Source organism: Lachancea thermotolerans, assembly GCF_000142805.1.
Source record: "Lachancea thermotolerans CBS 6340 chromosome C complete sequence".
In the NCBI taxonomy this organism is placed as follows: Eukaryota; Fungi; Ascomycota; class Saccharomycetes; order Saccharomycetales; family Saccharomycetaceae; genus Lachancea; species Lachancea thermotolerans.
Genome location: NC_013079.1, coordinates 809,821 through 825,652, shown reverse-complemented (window position 1 = coordinate 825,652; position 15,832 = coordinate 809,821). Strand labels below are relative to the sequence as shown.

At 46.4% G+C, this 15,832-nt stretch overlaps 9 protein-coding genes across 9 annotated transcripts; 4 read left to right on the top strand and 5 right to left on the bottom strand.

The window, feature by feature from the left end:
• Window positions 1-110: 110 nt before the first annotated feature.
• SPO21 (Spo21p) lies at window positions 111-2,393 on the bottom strand (the record flags this gene model as incomplete). Its single annotated transcript, XM_002552606.1, has 1 exon — window positions 111-2,393. One exon carries the CDS (start codon window positions 2,391-2,393, stop codon window positions 111-113), a length of 2,283 nt encoding a protein of 760 aa, XP_002552652.1.
• Window positions 2,394-2,705: 312 nt separating this feature from the next.
• YPQ1 (cationic amino acid transporter) lies at window positions 2,706-3,632 on the bottom strand (the record flags this gene model as incomplete). The annotated part of the gene is made up of 1 exon (XM_002552605.1): window positions 2,706-3,632. One exon carries the CDS (start codon window positions 3,630-3,632, stop codon window positions 2,706-2,708), a length of 927 nt encoding a protein of 308 aa, XP_002552651.1.
• Window positions 3,633-5,173: 1,541 nt separating this feature from the next.
• Window positions 5,174-6,082, bottom strand: TRM10 (tRNA (guanine(9)-N(1))-methyltransferase; the record flags this gene model as incomplete). Its single annotated transcript, XM_002552604.1, has 1 exon — window positions 5,174-6,082. One exon carries the CDS (start codon window positions 6,080-6,082, stop codon window positions 5,174-5,176), a length of 909 nt encoding a protein of 302 aa, XP_002552650.1.
• Window positions 6,083-6,315: 233 nt separating this feature from the next.
• On the top strand, window positions 6,316-7,284 carry RFC4 (replication factor C subunit 4; the record flags this gene model as incomplete). Its single annotated transcript, XM_002552603.1, has 1 exon — window positions 6,316-7,284. The coding sequence occupies one exon, from the start codon at window positions 6,316-6,318 to the stop codon at window positions 7,282-7,284; it is 969 nt and encodes a 322-aa protein (XP_002552649.1).
• Window positions 7,285-7,430: 146 nt separating this feature from the next.
• VPS52 (Vps52p) lies at window positions 7,431-9,203 on the top strand (the record flags this gene model as incomplete). Its single annotated transcript, XM_002552602.1, has 1 exon — window positions 7,431-9,203. The coding sequence occupies one exon, from the start codon at window positions 7,431-7,433 to the stop codon at window positions 9,201-9,203; it is 1,773 nt and encodes a 590-aa protein (XP_002552648.1).
• Window positions 9,204-9,366: 163 nt separating this feature from the next.
• HMI1 (ATP-dependent 3'-5' DNA helicase) lies at window positions 9,367-11,508 on the top strand (the record flags this gene model as incomplete). The annotated part of the gene is made up of 1 exon (XM_002552601.1): window positions 9,367-11,508. One exon carries the CDS (start codon window positions 9,367-9,369, stop codon window positions 11,506-11,508), a length of 2,142 nt encoding a protein of 713 aa, XP_002552647.1.
• Window positions 11,509-11,554: 46 nt separating this feature from the next.
• VPS72 (Vps72p) lies at window positions 11,555-13,648 on the bottom strand (the record flags this gene model as incomplete). The annotated part of the gene is made up of 1 exon (XM_002552600.1): window positions 11,555-13,648. One exon carries the CDS (start codon window positions 13,646-13,648, stop codon window positions 11,555-11,557), a length of 2,094 nt encoding a protein of 697 aa, XP_002552646.1.
• Window positions 13,649-13,882: 234 nt separating this feature from the next.
• Window positions 13,883-14,803, top strand: COQ3 (hexaprenyldihydroxybenzoate methyltransferase; the record flags this gene model as incomplete). Its single annotated transcript, XM_002552599.1, has 1 exon — window positions 13,883-14,803. The coding sequence occupies one exon, from the start codon at window positions 13,883-13,885 to the stop codon at window positions 14,801-14,803; it is 921 nt and encodes a 306-aa protein (XP_002552645.1).
• A 38-nt stretch (window positions 14,804-14,841) lies between these two features.
• On the bottom strand, window positions 14,842-15,525 carry VPS60 (Vps60p; the record flags this gene model as incomplete). Its single annotated transcript, XM_002552598.1, has 1 exon — window positions 14,842-15,525. One exon carries the CDS (start codon window positions 15,523-15,525, stop codon window positions 14,842-14,844), a length of 684 nt encoding a protein of 227 aa, XP_002552644.1.
• Window positions 15,526-15,832: the final 307 nt, after the last annotated feature.

Below are 15,832 nucleotides of genomic sequence, written 5' to 3'. Positions count from 1 at the left end.
AGAATGCCATACGCGTATTAATCGCATTGTCGCGTCAACTTTATCATCGTACACAAGAATATTAAAAACTTAAGAAGTAAATACTAGGCTTCGAGTACTCGGGCTCATGCCTAGGTTTGAATGCTTCCAGTCTTAAAGTCGCTTTGCTTCACCTTTTTCATAGTTTCTATCCGATTGTCCTGTTTTGCAATCAAGACCCTTTGGGCCTTGCAATCCTTCAAAAGTCTTGAGATATACTCTTCATGATCCTGTCCTTGTTGTCTCAGGCCCTTGAGTTGCTGAGAGAGGAAGAGGTTCGATCTCATATAGGAAATGTGCTTCGCAAATATCTGATCAAGTAGCCGCTTCTTCGCGAAGTCGCGGTAAAACTCGGTTACTCGCTGCAATTCTTGTCCAAACTGATCTGACAGCTGCCGCTCGGTCATCTCCCCGTCAGTATTGAACAACGCACGGTTAAAAAGCTGGTTTGAGTTGATAGCTCCCAAATACGAGTCACATTCCTGTAAGGTGTCCTTCGACAGCACGTCACGGAAGGACATCATCATTTGTGCCATGAACTGCAAAGCCTCGGCTTTGTGGCAAGCAGCAAGTTCCATCTGTCTCCTGAGCAAGTCCAGCTCACGCCTCCCATCTAGTAATTTGCAGCGCTCTCGCTGACAGTCTTTCTGGAGTTTGACGTTTGCCATCTTGGCATGTGTGGCTAAAACGTCCTTCTCCTGAAAGCTTTGCTGCAGTTGGCTGTTTTCCTCCCTGGCTTTCCTTGCTTCTGCCTCTAGCTGGGAAACTAACTGTACCAGCTCGTTGATACGAGATCTTGACGTTTCGTTTTGTTCCTTCAAAACTAGAGTTTCTGCCTGGAGTGCTTCCTGCTCGTTTTTTGACTTAATTAGACTGTCGCGCAGCTCTTCCGATTTGGAAAGTTCCTTTTTGGCGGACTCGGCCGCAATGTCTAGTTCCCCTCTTAGAGTTTCTTCAGTGCTTATGCGTCTGTTGATTTCCTCTTTCAAGTCGGATTTTATTTTATCCATCCTATTGATTGTATTGTCCACCTCGTGGCGGGTCTCTTCCAGCTCGCTCTTGACTATTTTAAGCTCATTTCGGCAATTGTAAGCGTCTTCGACGCTACAGTCATACCTTTCTCTGAGCGATGATAGCTCTTCTTCCAGATCCCTGATCCTGGATGAACTTCTGTCTTGTTTTTTGAGTTCGAGGCTTGAGTGGTCATCGCATGACGAAGTCCTATCGAGCTTGGCATGGTGCTCAGGACGCACGCCCTTGTGTTCTTTTGGTTCACCTTTTACCAACCCAAGCACTGCAGTGGTAAACTCTTCGAGCGAAAACATTTGGAACGTGTTTTCAGAGGTTCCATCCAACAATTCAATGATGTTTACAAAGTTGCGGTAAGTCCTAGAATTCTTGTTCACTTGGACCCTGTCGAATTGGTCCTCTAGAGCAACGTAATCTTTTGGAGTCAAATAGATACTCTCATAGTGCTGAAACTCGCTTTTTGGCACATTCTTCTTCCAGAATATCTGCTCTTCAACCGGAGTTGAAGGAGATGGTAAAAGCGGCACTTTCGCGCTCATGATATCACCGCCCTCAGCGTATCCCAGTGTCCCATGGTTTGAATCCTTTTCTGGTTGCTGACTTCCGGCAGAATCGATGCCAAGCCTTGTCTTCAGTTGTAAGCCTCTCGCAATGGACGTGGGACTTTCATCCAATTTCCTGGCATCAAACGCTCCGTCAGGATTGCCTTCGCGATCAGTCTCAAATATTTCGAGCGACGTATTCTCAATTTGAAGTTCGCTTAGCTTTTCAATGTTGCTTCCATGCCGCAATGGCACGGTAGCGTCAGTACAGATTGCCTGTTTGTCACTTGCGAAAGCATCCGACTCCACGTCGTTGTTCTCGTCCACATGCTCGCTGCCGTGTCTCTCGTGCTTCAACCTCCAAGATCTCCAAAATTTTGAAGAACTCGCGGCATCACTCTGCACCTGATCGATGCCTGGAATTGCCGCGCAACTTCCATCTTCGTCAGCGATGTCAAGCTCTTTCTCTTCAACACAGGAGTCGCGGGACCCGCGTCTTTTGAATAGCGAGCTAATACTTCTTTTAAACGGCGAAGCGCTCCTTGGTCTCTTCCCTTTCTCCCCTTGACTCGCACTGGCAGAGCCCTCATCCGCAGTGTTTGGTCCACTAGAAACGTTGTATGATCCTTCCTCATATTCATCTTCGTAGCCTGCATCAGAACTTTCTAAGCCAGCATCATCTGAAGAGGTGATTTCGTCGTCTTCTCTGATGTCGTAGTTCTGCAAATCGTAGGGATTGGTTCTGTCCACAAAAGAGCACTTTTTTGTGTCTTTATGGTAGGTTCGGTTGGAAAGTAGTGGCATAATAGTTGATGGATAGTTCACGGCCTGTGCGATTCTCTCTTGCAGCTTGCTCACTTGAGATGTGCTTGAATGTGCAAGAGTAAATAGTTTGTGAATTAAGAGTAAGCTCTGTGAATTAAATAAGTTCCTTGCCAGAAGGTGTTGATTGACAGTGTGCGTTTTTTGTGTTTCCTCCGCTCTGTCGCGTCAAACTTCTAGGAAGCATGCTAAACTACGTGAGAAAAGTTTTAATGCGGAGCATTGAGGTTGCGATGAACTGTCGTGCTCCAAGAAACCTTTTTTATTATTTGCCCAGGAATATCTAAATGGTGCTTAGACGGCGACCCCAGTCTCTCTAGTGTCACTAGGATTCTCGTAAATGAAAAATTGCATGAAAATGACGAAGTCCATGAACAGAGTTCCAATGCTGCCAATCAACCATGAGGCGTTGACAAGGAGGTAGCGTGGCTCCATAGAGATGCTCAGCACTGAAATGATGAAAGTGGTGTTTCCGAGACAAGCAAAGAGGAAGAACAAGAATGAGATGCCTTCGCATGATTTCCTCTGGAAGTTCAGCAAGATCTGTGGAACACGGGAGCCCAAGTACAGAACGGCACTCAAGTAACCGAAAAATTGGGCCATCCAGTTCATGTGAAGATCAGGCTCCGCACCGATGGGGTTTGGATCGCGGATGTACGATAGATACCAGGACAGAAAGCCACCAAGGAATACGCTAGTCACAAGGACCGCATTGGCGATGTAGTTCTTTGTGGATGGGGTTTCGTCGTTCTCAGCTCTTGGACCGACCTCCTGGGTGGTTTGGGCCGAAACACTGGAGGAACCCACAGCAACCTCAGCGCGTTGTTGCTTTTGCTTATGGTCGTGCAGGAGGGGCTGGTGCTCGTTGAACACATCTTCCAGGACACGTTCGTTGATAGGGTTGGCAGGCGACAGGTGGACGGGGTCCACCTTCTCTTCGTTCCCGTAGAACAGACACTGCCCGAGCAGCACGATATCAGCGAGGGTATAGTAAGCTGCCAGGATGATCATAGTGGGCAGCAAACCCTGCAGCACAGCGCCGAGAAGGTTGAAGATATCACCCAGCAGCCACAACACGACGAATAGAAGCGACAGGCCTTCAGCGGAGTTTCTGTAGAAGTTTTCATAAATCTGTGGCACAAATACAATGATCCAGCATGCAATAGAGATGGAACCGGTGATCCCGCTAACCGTCTGGGAATTTAGTACTATCGGCACCATAGTAATTATGCTCTGTAGGGTTGAGGAAAAAAAGCTCTGAAAATTGTAGTCTCGACTAAGCCTGAGCTACTTGTATCACTTGCGAGTTTGTTGAATAAGCGGAAAGTCCTCGCCGGTCTTAAAGGACTTGGAAAAGGCTTGCTTTTTATTCTTTTCCACGCGTCAACCGACTGCTGCTGTGTCATAGCGCTTGGAAATTTTTAGGCATGGCACATATGGCACCACATACGAGACGCACACTTTCGCGGCGGATATGGGCTATTATTCCACCGCGATATAGGAACATGTCCCTCCATGCGTCCCGTCTGCGCTGTATGTGCGAAGAACTTGGACCCCATGAGTAATTTTAGCCCGTCGATTCTCGCTCAGACCAGAGTTCGGTCACAACTTCCCGCGAAAGCCAGTGCGATTGCACACTCCGGGAAAAAACCCGACGTAAGGCAGGCCTGGGTGACTTGTTTGCATGTTGGCTGCCGTTGTAGCGGATCTCTATCCGGATAGCTTCATGTATGTGCGCTTAGCAGTCGGCGGAAGATGAAAGCCGTTCGAGTGAGCGGACATGGCTTCTGGCATTTGCCGTGCAGCTGGCAGACTATGCCAAAGGCGGCCAATTCATGCTCCAGCTTGACAGGTCTCGGTAATGGGCGCACATAATGTGTTTTGGTCCATTCCGCATGCTCGCAAGCTTCGGGGATGTGCCGTTGCACATGGAGTTGAGTATACTACACAGTCGTGCAGTGTTTCAAGACAAAGGCAAGCGCAAGCGCAGTTGGAAAGGGAGCATCGAGCATGGTATATAACGCGCAGCTGTGCGTGCTAGCCGTTCTTGATGTCTATTATTTCCTGTGGACCAGTGAAAGCATTTAGCGCATTTCATAATGGTCAACAAAGGACCGAAAGTGACCTTGCTGTTTGGCAATGGAAGTTCAAAGGTTTGTGTGGACCATTTCTCGCTGTTTACTCCAGCTTTCCTCCTGGAACTCAAAACCCAGGGAGTTGCTCTCAAACTCTCCCCGACTCTTCCTTCTTGGCATAACAATCAAATCAGCTAGATCCTGCGCGTGTAATTTGTGCCGATGGGCCAATAGTAGTCAACCGGGCCGAGCTTCTTGATATCGATACAAGAACTCCGTAATAGCTCTCGGCTGCGGCGCTCAGCGCTTAGTTGCTGCTTTATATTAGGGTTATCCCCTCGCCACCAACATGTCTCGGCTTTATGAAATACTAGAACGTCCAATAGCGAGTTCTGTACCAACTCACGGCCCCGATAACGCATTTTGCCCTTTTCCTGACATACGGGATGTGAGTGGGATAGGCTCTAGTTACAATAGCCGCCAAGGCTAATATTAATATTAAATTCGTGGATAATGATTAAGTGCTTTTGAAAGCGTAGGCCGACGCGAGCCTACAGCATACAAGCCTGAATTCCCAGGCGCTGCTGTATATGGTTCTGCAACTGCCCATGATCTGAAAAGGAGAAATCTTGGCTTCCTCTAGTATCTCTATCTTTGTTCGTATGTAATGATTATATGTTATTAGTTCTAGTCTTGGGGCTCTTCTTCGGATGTAGCGCTAGAGGGCTCTGATGACTCGGCTTGTGGCGACTGAGCCTTTGCTGCCGCCTCGGCGGCGGCTTCAGCTTCTTCTAGCTTGCGCTGAGGCAACACGGTTTCAAAGGCTTCCTTCCAGTCGAGGTTGTCAAAGTATCTCAGCATAAGATGGATCACGTGCGTGCAGGTTAGCACTTCTCTGCCGGTGAGCTTAATGAACTCGGCTAGAGGTAGTTTTTTGGTTGGGATGCCAAGCTCACGGGCCTTGTTGTAGCACAGCAATTTGTGTCTATTTTTGTCGACAATGCCCCCCACGATATAGTTGGTACCCGGCTCCAGCTTCTCGAGGGTTTCGTCGGTATCGGCAGTGAGGTATACGGAGTTTTCCGTGGGCAGAGTAGGATCCTCAGTGAATTCAAAGTTCTTCCATTCATCGTGGTGTGCGTCCTTGAGACCCTCTTCGAAGCGGGTCCGCAGGCGCTTGTTGAAGCTTGTCACTTTGACCTTGGCAAAGTGGTTTTCGCGCTTGTTGTGGCTGTAGGCTCGTGTGATCTGCGTGCTCAAACTCACAACCTCTTTGTCGTTCATGAGGTCGTCAAATGCGCAGTCCAAGATGATGTTGATTCCCGAGTCTTTCTGGTCCTGGTTCTTTCTTGGCTTGCGGCGCAGGTCCTCAGGCACCTCTTCGCCGCGGTCCAAGTATTCCTGGATCTTGGCCCTCCTGGTCTCTTTGGCCTTCTGCCTCTTCTCCCTACGGATCTTGGCAAACTCGTCTTTAGTCTCTTCAAACCGCTTCTTCTTCCATACTTTCTTCCATTGCGACTTCGACATGCCCTCCGGAACAGGGGGCAGCGGATGAGGATGCATGGTTATTGGCTTTTCTGGTTTGGAGTCGCTCATTTGGACAATACTTCCGGCTTCTCTTTGTTGCTCACGCTCGTACTATGGAATGCTCATCGCGTCCCATCGCTTCTTTCACGTAGTATTTTTTTTCATTTAACGATGAAAACGAAACGGGAAGATCTTGAAGCTTCTAGGTGGCCAGTGGTCCAGTTTTGAGGCATCGAAAGTTAGATCAAAGAAATCACCACAGGCTTGGCTTCTTACCAAATACTTTCTAACAGGCCCGGAACATGTCTGCTAATGCATTGAAGCTGGAGCTTCCTTGGGTCGAAAAATATAGGCCACATCTACTGAAGGATATTGTGGGTAATGAGGAAACGATAACCCGCCTGCAACAAATTGCACAGGATGGTAATATGCCACACTTGATTATCAGTGGCTTACCAGGTATTGGTAAGACCACCTCGGTGAGTTGTCTGGCCCATGAACTGCTGGGAAACGCATATTCACAGGCAGTGCTGGAGCTCAATGCATCTGACGATCGAGGAATAGACGTTGTCAGAAACCAAATCAAGCAGTTTGCGCAGAAGAAGTGCAGTTTGCCCCCTGGGAGACACAAGATCGTGATTCTGGACGAGGCAGACTCTATGACTGCCGGTGCTCAACAGGCATTGAGAAGGACTATGGAGATTTACTCTAACACTACTCGTTTTGCTTTTGCATGCAACCAGTCAAACAAAATTATAGAGCCGCTGCAGAGTAGGTGTGCCATTTTGCGTTACTCTAAGCTGCAAGACGACCAAGTACTGAGGCGGTTGCTTGAGGTGATTCAGGCTGAAAACGTCCAGTACACTAATGATGGGCTTGAAGCGATCATCTTCACTGCTGAAGGAGACATGCGACAAGCGCTCAATAACTTACAGAGTACTGTTGCTGGCTACGGCCTTGTTAACGGTGAGAACGTCTTCAAAATCGTAGATTCCCCTCACCCGCTGATAGTAAAGCGTATGCTGCTTGCACCCTCGCTAGACGAGTCGCTTGCGCTCTTCAAGGAGCTTTGGAACAAGGGGTACTCTGCAGTCGACATAGTAACAACTTGCTTCCGTGTCACTAAAAACCTAGATGAGATAAAAGAAGCTGTAAGGTTGGAGATGATTCGCGAAATAGGTTTCGCGCATATGCGAATTCTGGAGGGTGTTGGCACTTACCTACAGCTAGCAGGTATGCTTGCTAAGATATCAAAAGTTAGAGGTTTGTAAGCATTACATATTATCAAGATACGGGCTTCTTTGAGAGTTTTCTTCAAATCAAGGCCTGAGTTCTTCGAAGTGTCAAGTATTAACATTTTCGAGCGCCTTCCAAAAAGTTCACTTTGCATCAAAAATCGGAAGTCGCAACACTCGACATGGACGCTTTGCAGACAATCCTCGGAACCCAAGTTCAGGCGATACCCCCCTCTGATGGTACAGACCTTTATGAGGGTTTCTTGGAACATGCGAAGGAACATCGATTCCAAGTTGACAACTCCTCTCTAACGGAACTTCATAATCTGGAAGAAAGATCAAAGGCCATTGAACAAGCAATTGAAGAAAAGATACCGCCATTGCAGTCTTACTTTTCGGGCCTGAATGACAAGTTCAAGTCATTGACGAGAGACCTCAGCTTGATTAGGGGTAAGTCGTTAGAACTCAATAAGCTATCACAAGAGAACTCTAAGGACCTTGCAGGAATCAGTCCTTTGGTGAATGACCTTATAATCTCTCCTGAGGTTGTTTCCCAGATCACTCGCGGCAAGATAAATGCTTCGTGGGTTGAGAATGCTGCCTACATCAAAGACAAGCAGGAGATATATGCTAAGTATAAAGAAGAGAACTGGGAAGTGCCATCAGACTTTGCAAAGCTGAGCGAACTTCTGGACGTCTTGCAATCGCTCGTCCTGGAGAGGAGCAAAAAGTTTATTGTGTCGAGAATCAAAATACTGAGGGATCATCGCACCGTGCCCTCACAAAGGATACAAAGCCAGCTTTTGGAAGTGAAAGAAATATTTCAATACTTGGTGAAGCACAACTACTCCCTAGCTTTGGAACTGAGACAGGCGTATGCTTATACAATGAGATGGTACTACAAACAATACTTCAGTCGATACATGCGGTCCCTCACTATTCTCCAGTATGTTTCCATCGATTCTAACTATGCATTAGGGCGCGGCCTTTCTAATTCTGCTACCGCCTCTGGCAGGTTTGCGAGCTACTTTTCAGGCGGATATAAATCGTCGATGATCGGCTCTTCTAATCCTTCTGACGCGGCAATCAACGATTACTTTCAGATAGAAAAGAGACTGTCAGTCCTTACGCAAGAAGACAACACTGTTATGGTATCACAGATAGCCGAAAATAACAACGCGCCAAACTTTTTGGAGGTTGGCTTCAAAAACTTAAACCTAGCCATTCTAGATAATTGTTCCGTTGAGTTTACCTTTTTGAATGACTTTTTTCAAGTTAGCAATAACGTTGAGGATCTCCGTGGTATTCTGGAACAGATTTTTCAGCCCACGTTTGAGGACGCGATGGCGTATACAAAACGACTCGTCACGCCAACCTTTGACATGTTTGGGGTGCTGATAAGTATCTGGATCTCTCACCACTTGCAGTTTGAGTCACAACGCAGAAAGGTCCCCGTTGTGGACGAGTATCTTGATGGACAACTGATACTGCTGTGGCCTAAATTTCAGCAGCTTGTTGACTTCCAATGTGAAAGTCTCCGGAATTTCCCCATATCTGTTCACGCGAAGACGCATTCCGCAAGAAAGGAAGAGCCCGACCCCTCCACCACAATCCAAGACCTCACCGTACAATTTGCCAATTTCCTGAACAGTATTCTTATGTTATCCATGACCCAGAAAGAACACATTGACGAACGTTCTGAACCTCTCTATAATTCTGTCATCAGAATCAGGAACGACTTCGAAACTGTCATGACAAAATGCAGCAAGAAGACAAATCACCCTGAGAGATTTCTGGCAACGAATTACACTTATCTATTGAACGCTCTCCAGCAGAACTATGTTAGCAGGGAAAGACAGCAACATGACGATACAGCATTCAAGCCTTCCTTGATTTTTCAGGAAACTAAAACCCATCTTGAAGCTCTAGTTGAAGCTTTCAGCTCCATCACGTGAAATCACGAGACTTAGAATTCAAGGCCTTGAAAAGAAGTGACAATTGTAGTACAGCTGGAAGAACAAATTCACCTTGTCAGCTGTTTGCTTAGAAACGGATGATTTGATGATATATGCTTTGTTCCACGCTGCCTTAGTGTTATAAAGCCGTGCTGAGCCATCAATGCCCACTCCAACTCCATCACAAAACGAAGTCATCCAGTGCGCCTATGAACCTGCCACAACAGTAAAGGTGATAGCGGGCCCCGGGTCTGGCAAGACTTTAACACTTATGCTCAAAGTTAGAGAACTCATTTCGAAAGGAATCGTTGGGGCGGACGAGGTGTTAGTACTATCCCTAACCAATAAAGCTGTTGACAATGTTATCAATCAGTTGAATAGTATTTTCAGTGAGCTAGAAACAACAACAGACGGAATTCAGGGGGACGTTTTGACTGATCTTGTTGCTCAGATTGGTGTTTACACTATTCATGGCCTGGCCAACCGAGTCGTTGTCGAAAATGAAGGTTTAGTAAATATAATAGAGGAGAACGGATGGAGGGGTCTTTCAAAGCTCATTCCTGCAAATTTGCTGAAGAAATACGTTTCGGGTCGTCGTGGCACTACTCTCACCCCAAAAATGTTTGAGCGTTTGTTCAGAGAGTACCAGGCCAAAGGAACAGTCAATGAGAAGGATGCTGCTATGGAACAAATTGTTACAATTATGAAAGCATCGAAAGTTTTTACAAACGAGGAACTCATTTCACTAGCGACAAAGTACTTACGATCAGGTGCTGCAAATCAAGCGAGCGAACTACCGTCAATGACCAACGGCTTGCTTCACAAATACAAAGTCGTGATAGTTGATGAATATCAAGATCTTTTCCCTTCTTTAGGCCCATTCCTCTCGGCAATATCACAAAATAAACAGCTATTTCTTTTTGGCGACCCACATCAGAGCATTTACGGTTTTCTCGGAGACAACAGATCAGTTATTCGCTTCCTTGAAAGTATGCGCCCTCCTGAAAACTTGAAAGTTTTCCATCTTTATGATAACTTCAGATCGACACCTGAAATAACAAGATGGGCAAATGCTGTAGCTGGGGATGTTTCCAGAGCTGTAACAAATAACAATGCATTTTTCTCTAAAGAACCCATGGGAATCGAACCGTCACTGGTTGACATCGCGGATCCCCTGGAAGAACTAGAGATTATCACGGACAAAATCTGTCAGCTTGTCAGTAATTCAGTCAAGCTGTCTGATATCGCAGTTCTTACAAGGACAAACGCCCAGCTTAAAGCCGTGGGCGATCACTTTTCCTCTTATGGGATACCTACTGAAAAGCTGACAGCACAGCCAGATTGGATATCAGACAAAAATATCAAGTTTCTTGTTGACTTACTGAAAACGTGTATGCTAGTCAGTAGGGAGAAGAGATTCGTTGAAGGAGCGGGCCAGCATCAGAGTGATTTTAGCGTGATCGTGACACTGAGCTCACTAAAAGGCGTGAGTAACCAATCCATACAGACACTTTTCGGCGAAGCCCAAAAGGCAAATATTTCGTTGTGGAATTTCATTTCACAAAGCCGTCAATGGCCAACCGGCGTGTCTAATCGAACTAGAATAGAGAGCTTCGTTAGACACTTGGAGCCTTTGCTGGAATATTTGGAATCTAGCCAGCCGCTAACAGCTATCTCGATCATTTCAAGATTGGTGACAGTTTCTCATCAAATTGGTTTTAAACCGGACGAAATAAAAAATGAAAATGATTTAGAAATATTCAGAGAGCACTTGATAGAGATGCTGGGCGTTTTGAAATTGTGTTCCAGTACCAGACCACAGAACGTCTCGCTCACAGAGTGGTTCTTGGAGACTTGGATGGATCAGCACTCCTCTTTCATACAGCATGCTGCGAACGAGCGCAGCAACATACATGACCTTGGAGCGGTTAAAATTTCAACCATACATTCATCGAAGGGTTTAGAATTCCCTGTTGTCTTTCTATCAGGTAGTTCAAATTCAAACTTCCCAATAGAAAAGAACGCACTATATGTGGGGATGACACGGGCTCGTAATCTTTTGTACATGATGAACGTGAAAAACAAATTTTTGCCCCCTCCAAACCCTGAAAGTGGTACGGGAATATTTGACAACCAGAAAATATGGAACTACTACAACAAGGATTTGAATAGGCCAATTGGCAGGCAGCTGGAGTCAAGCCTGCAAAAGTACCGCGCCGTCAACCAAAAATTTAGCCTCAACCCCTCTGTGAGAGCTTATAGCACGATGGTGCGTATGGTATGTAACTCGCTCAAACACATCTAGATCAGAACAACCTTTCAAAACCTTCTATATCATTGAACTTACTTAACTAAAAACCTTCGGGGACACCTTTGGCAGGCTTCTGACGGACGTCAAGGAATATACCACCACGCGCAAATCCAAACCATTTGTACTGCGGGCGCGGCTCTTCTTCACTACCTCCATCGCCAATTGGGTCTTGTAATTCTTGAACCGTCTTATACGCCTCAACATCTGCATACGGCACACCGTTCTTCGGATCGAAGTACTGGCAATCCCGATTTGTAATCAGACACTTCTTCCGTATACCATTTGGCAAAAACACACCAGCTGGAGCTGGAGTTTTGATTTCGAGCTGAAGTCTCGTGTCTGTCTCCTCTGCGACTTCTGTTGAAAGCTTTTTGTCATATTCTCCAAATGCGGGAAACTTTTCAAGTGCTGACAAGTCGGGTATCAAGGAGGAGCCAACATCAGACCAGTTGCTTTCATCTTGGTTGTTGTATATTTTTGCAATAGTTTCAACATCTTCTGAACGAGAGTTAAGAGGCTGCATCCACTGGGGGCCAAAAATATATGGCCTCACATCGTGGACTTTTGGATTTTCTTCGGGGTAGGCATATAGCGTGATGAAGTTTCGTCCAACTAGTTGTTCTGGCCCTTCATAAATTTCTGAAGCGTCCGTTTCGTCTTTTTCGTCTTGCTCAGTGGGCTCTTTAGATGTCTGCCTTGATAATTCTGATTCAACTGACTGCTCTCTAGATGGCACAGTGTTTGCAGGTTCTGAAGAATCAAACTTAGTGACTTCGTTTTCAGCTGCAAAAGAGACTTGTTTCGGCAAGCTTTTATTTTCATTTTCTTCTGTCGAAAGAACTGGCGAAGATTGGAGTTCTTCTATTGGAAGAGCATTAGGTGTTCCAGCTCTCGAAGCTACATCGGTGTGCTCGCCATTCTCAGCAGCGAATTCGGTTTTATTTGGGATTTCGAACTTACTTTCCGAGTTTGTACTTTGATCGTGGTCCTTGTGATCGCTGCCCGTTTGCTCATGAACGGCATCACTCTCCTCGTTAATCGTCTTGTCCTCATGTGAACCTTTCTCATTAATCTTCATTTCAGCTGGCTCTGGGCTCTCCTCGGCCGCAGACATTGTCTCTGTTTCCTCTAATTTGCTGTCTTCTAGCTTGGGAGCAATTAGCTTGTCACTCGAATCAGAATCTGCGGGAAGAGGCTGCTTGCTGTGTTCTGTTTCACGTTTGCCCTCATTCTCAGGGCTCTGATTAGTTTCTTTCGTTCCATCGGGGACTGTTTTAGAGCCCTCACTTACAGCTTCTGTTGATTTGTCTTTCTTTCTCCTAGTGTACTTCTTCTTCTTTTTATGTCTCTTTGAAAGCTGCTGTTCCCAAAATTGCCTGTCTTCCACCTCCATAAGAGGCGTCAATCTCCACCCCAACGTGTTGATCCTTATCATAATTTCACCCATGGCGAACTTGGCTTTTTTCCGGAGTTGTAATGCAATTCTGGTCTCCTTTTTGTAGATCTCTTCCTCTTTGAATTTATTAAGACTCTGTAAATTTATCTTCTCCGTCTCTTCCGCTTGGCGCAGCCTATCCTCTTGAGTGAGCTCCACATACGCTAAATTTGCTTTGCTCTTCCTAAGGCGGTCTTGAATCTGTACTCTCTTTTTCTCTGCCTTTGCAAGCTTTTCATATACCTGAAGTTTATTGGCGACAACGGACGATCTTTTAGAGGTTCTTCGGCTACCTAAGAGCAAGCTTTCGGCTTTAGGCTGTTCATACTGAGGCTTGGCTGCTGTCTCAATATTAGGGCGCTTTTTCACCACTGGTATCTTCTTCTTCTGTGAAAGCTTTCGCTTCTTTCGCTCCTGCTGTTGAAGCTCTCTTTCGCCTTCTTCCTCATCATCTTCTGCGTCACTTTCGTCTTCGGAGTTTGAAAACACTTCATCATCATCTTTCCGACGCTTGTCATCTGCAGTGAACTCCTCGTCACCTTCTTCCTCTTGAAATAAAAGGTTGATTTCGTCCTCATCAAGCGCTGCTGTCCTTTCTTGAAGCTCCTGCCGCTCCTGGTCTATCAGCTTCTGCATTTTATTGCCAGCATTAGACCTTCGCGATCTGCTGGCCATCAGCATTTCTCCTGAGTCAGTCATGTTTATGGCCTTATCCTGCCTTCTGCCTTTTGGTCGAAGTTGTGGTAGGGTTGAAGATGTAAATCTTAAATCTTTGTTTAAGATGATGAACCTTAACGAGAAATATTGAAATATAAAAAAGCTGACAAGCCTCTTATATCCCAGGTTTTTAAGCGGGGAAAGTCTGCATCATTCGTTTTGAGTCTCCTTTGTGCCTCAAACAGCTCGAGCCCCTTGAATTAATTGGCATTCACCATGATTAGAGTGTTAAAGCGAGCGTATACGAAATTTAATCCCGAGTTCTTGAAGCCTGTATCTTCTGGCGCCACTACCAGCCAAGGGGGTTCAACAGCTGCTTCACAAGACGAAGTGCTGCATTTTACTGAGTTAGCGCCTTCTTGGTGGGATGTGTCCGGACCGCAGCGAATTCTTCATAAAATGAACTTGGCGAGAATGGACTTCATCCAAAAAACGCTGCGTGAACAGTTCAAGGCAGGCCCTGATACGTATGTTCCCGGCTTCAACTACAAAGAACACCTTCCAGCGCGTGTTTCAACGGCCATAGAGCAAGAACTGGACCAAGATGTGCGTTCTCAACTTCAGAAACACAAATATCGTGTCTTAGACATAGGGTGTGGGGGCGGTATACTTACCGAATCATTGGCGAGGATGCCGTTCGTATCCAAAGTTGATGGTGTTGATTTAACTCCAGAATGCATTGAGGTTGCGCGTGGACATGCAGAGAAGGACCCCTTGGTCAAGAACAAGCTCAACTACCAGCTTGTTCCTTTGGAAGATGTGACAGAAAACTACGATCTTGTTACTTGCATGGAGATGCTGGAGCACGTCGACCAGCCGAGCGAAATTTTGAGACACGCGTGGAACCGGCTCAATAGAGGCGGTGTCCTGTTCCTGAGTACAATCAACAGGGATCCCATATCATGGTTCACAACCATTTTCGTGGCCGAGCGAGTTATTAAAGTTGTTCCTTCTGGGACTCACCACCTCTCAAAGTACATTAACTCGGAGGAGATAGAACAATGGTTCAAGGACGAGTGTGCGGGACAGTACCAGGTTCTGGACTGCAAAGGCACCATGTATGTGCCCTTGAAGGGTTGGGCCATTCACGAATGTTCCGGAATTGGCAACTACATCATGGCCGTAAAGAAGCTTTGATTATATGTTATATGCGTACATAGAGAACAGCAGACGATCTACGTAGCAGTCTCCAGCTTGCCCTCTGCCTCCGATAGGGGCTCTTCATCCACGAACTGAGGTACCGTCCCGCTTAGGTAGGAGGGGATTTCACCTGCGGTGTCGCCCTCTAAGTTCATTTCTCCGTAGAGCTGGTCATCCCCAAGAGCCTCCAGCTCTGCATCGAGCTCGGTCTCGCTGATGTCGTCGAAGTCTTGGGCGCCACTGCCCATTGCTAGCACTTGCTGGAGCTCCTCACCTTGTTCCACAAGGTCGAGCATCTCGTCCTGCATGTCTTGGAGTTTGTCAACGTTGATCTTGCCATACTGAGCTTTCAGAGCTTTATTGGTTTGCTTGAGGGCGTTGACAGTCACCATTGTGTTCCTGAGGTTGTCGCTAGTCATTTGAGCCTGGTTCATGGACCACGACTGTGAGTCCAAGGAGTCTCTCATTCCTTCCAGCTGCTTGCGCTTATTGAGCAGCTTTAGGGCGCGCTGCCGTAAAGGCTTCTGGCCCGCTGCAGATTTGGTTGATGAGATCTTCCGTTGTATAGCTTGCAATTGCACGTTTAGTTGTGAAATCTGAGTGTCAATGCCCGAAATACGTTGTTGCATGGACTGCTGTGCCTCGTTCATGGCCTTGTTGGAGTCCTGCAAAAGCTGCTCGTGGTTCTTGCGCCCGCCATATCCAAAGATTCTGTTCATTTTGACGCTGCTTGGGTCGCTTGTTTGTAGGGTTTTGTCTAATCAATATTAAACAGATGAGATGTGTGTGAGCTTTGATACTAAGAACCCGCGATGCGGAAGGATTTCCTTTGGTTCTAATACAAATGTTATATACAGGCTATCTCAACATATCGACGGCGTCATTGATTAGCCAACAAGGAGTAATCGTGCTCTGCGTAGAAGCGTATCCCCTCCCTGTATACTATTACAATGATACACCCGTGCCAGTAAGCTCACAGAAAAAACACTTTCTATCTGAAATCTGCAGCTTTGATTCGCGGCTAAG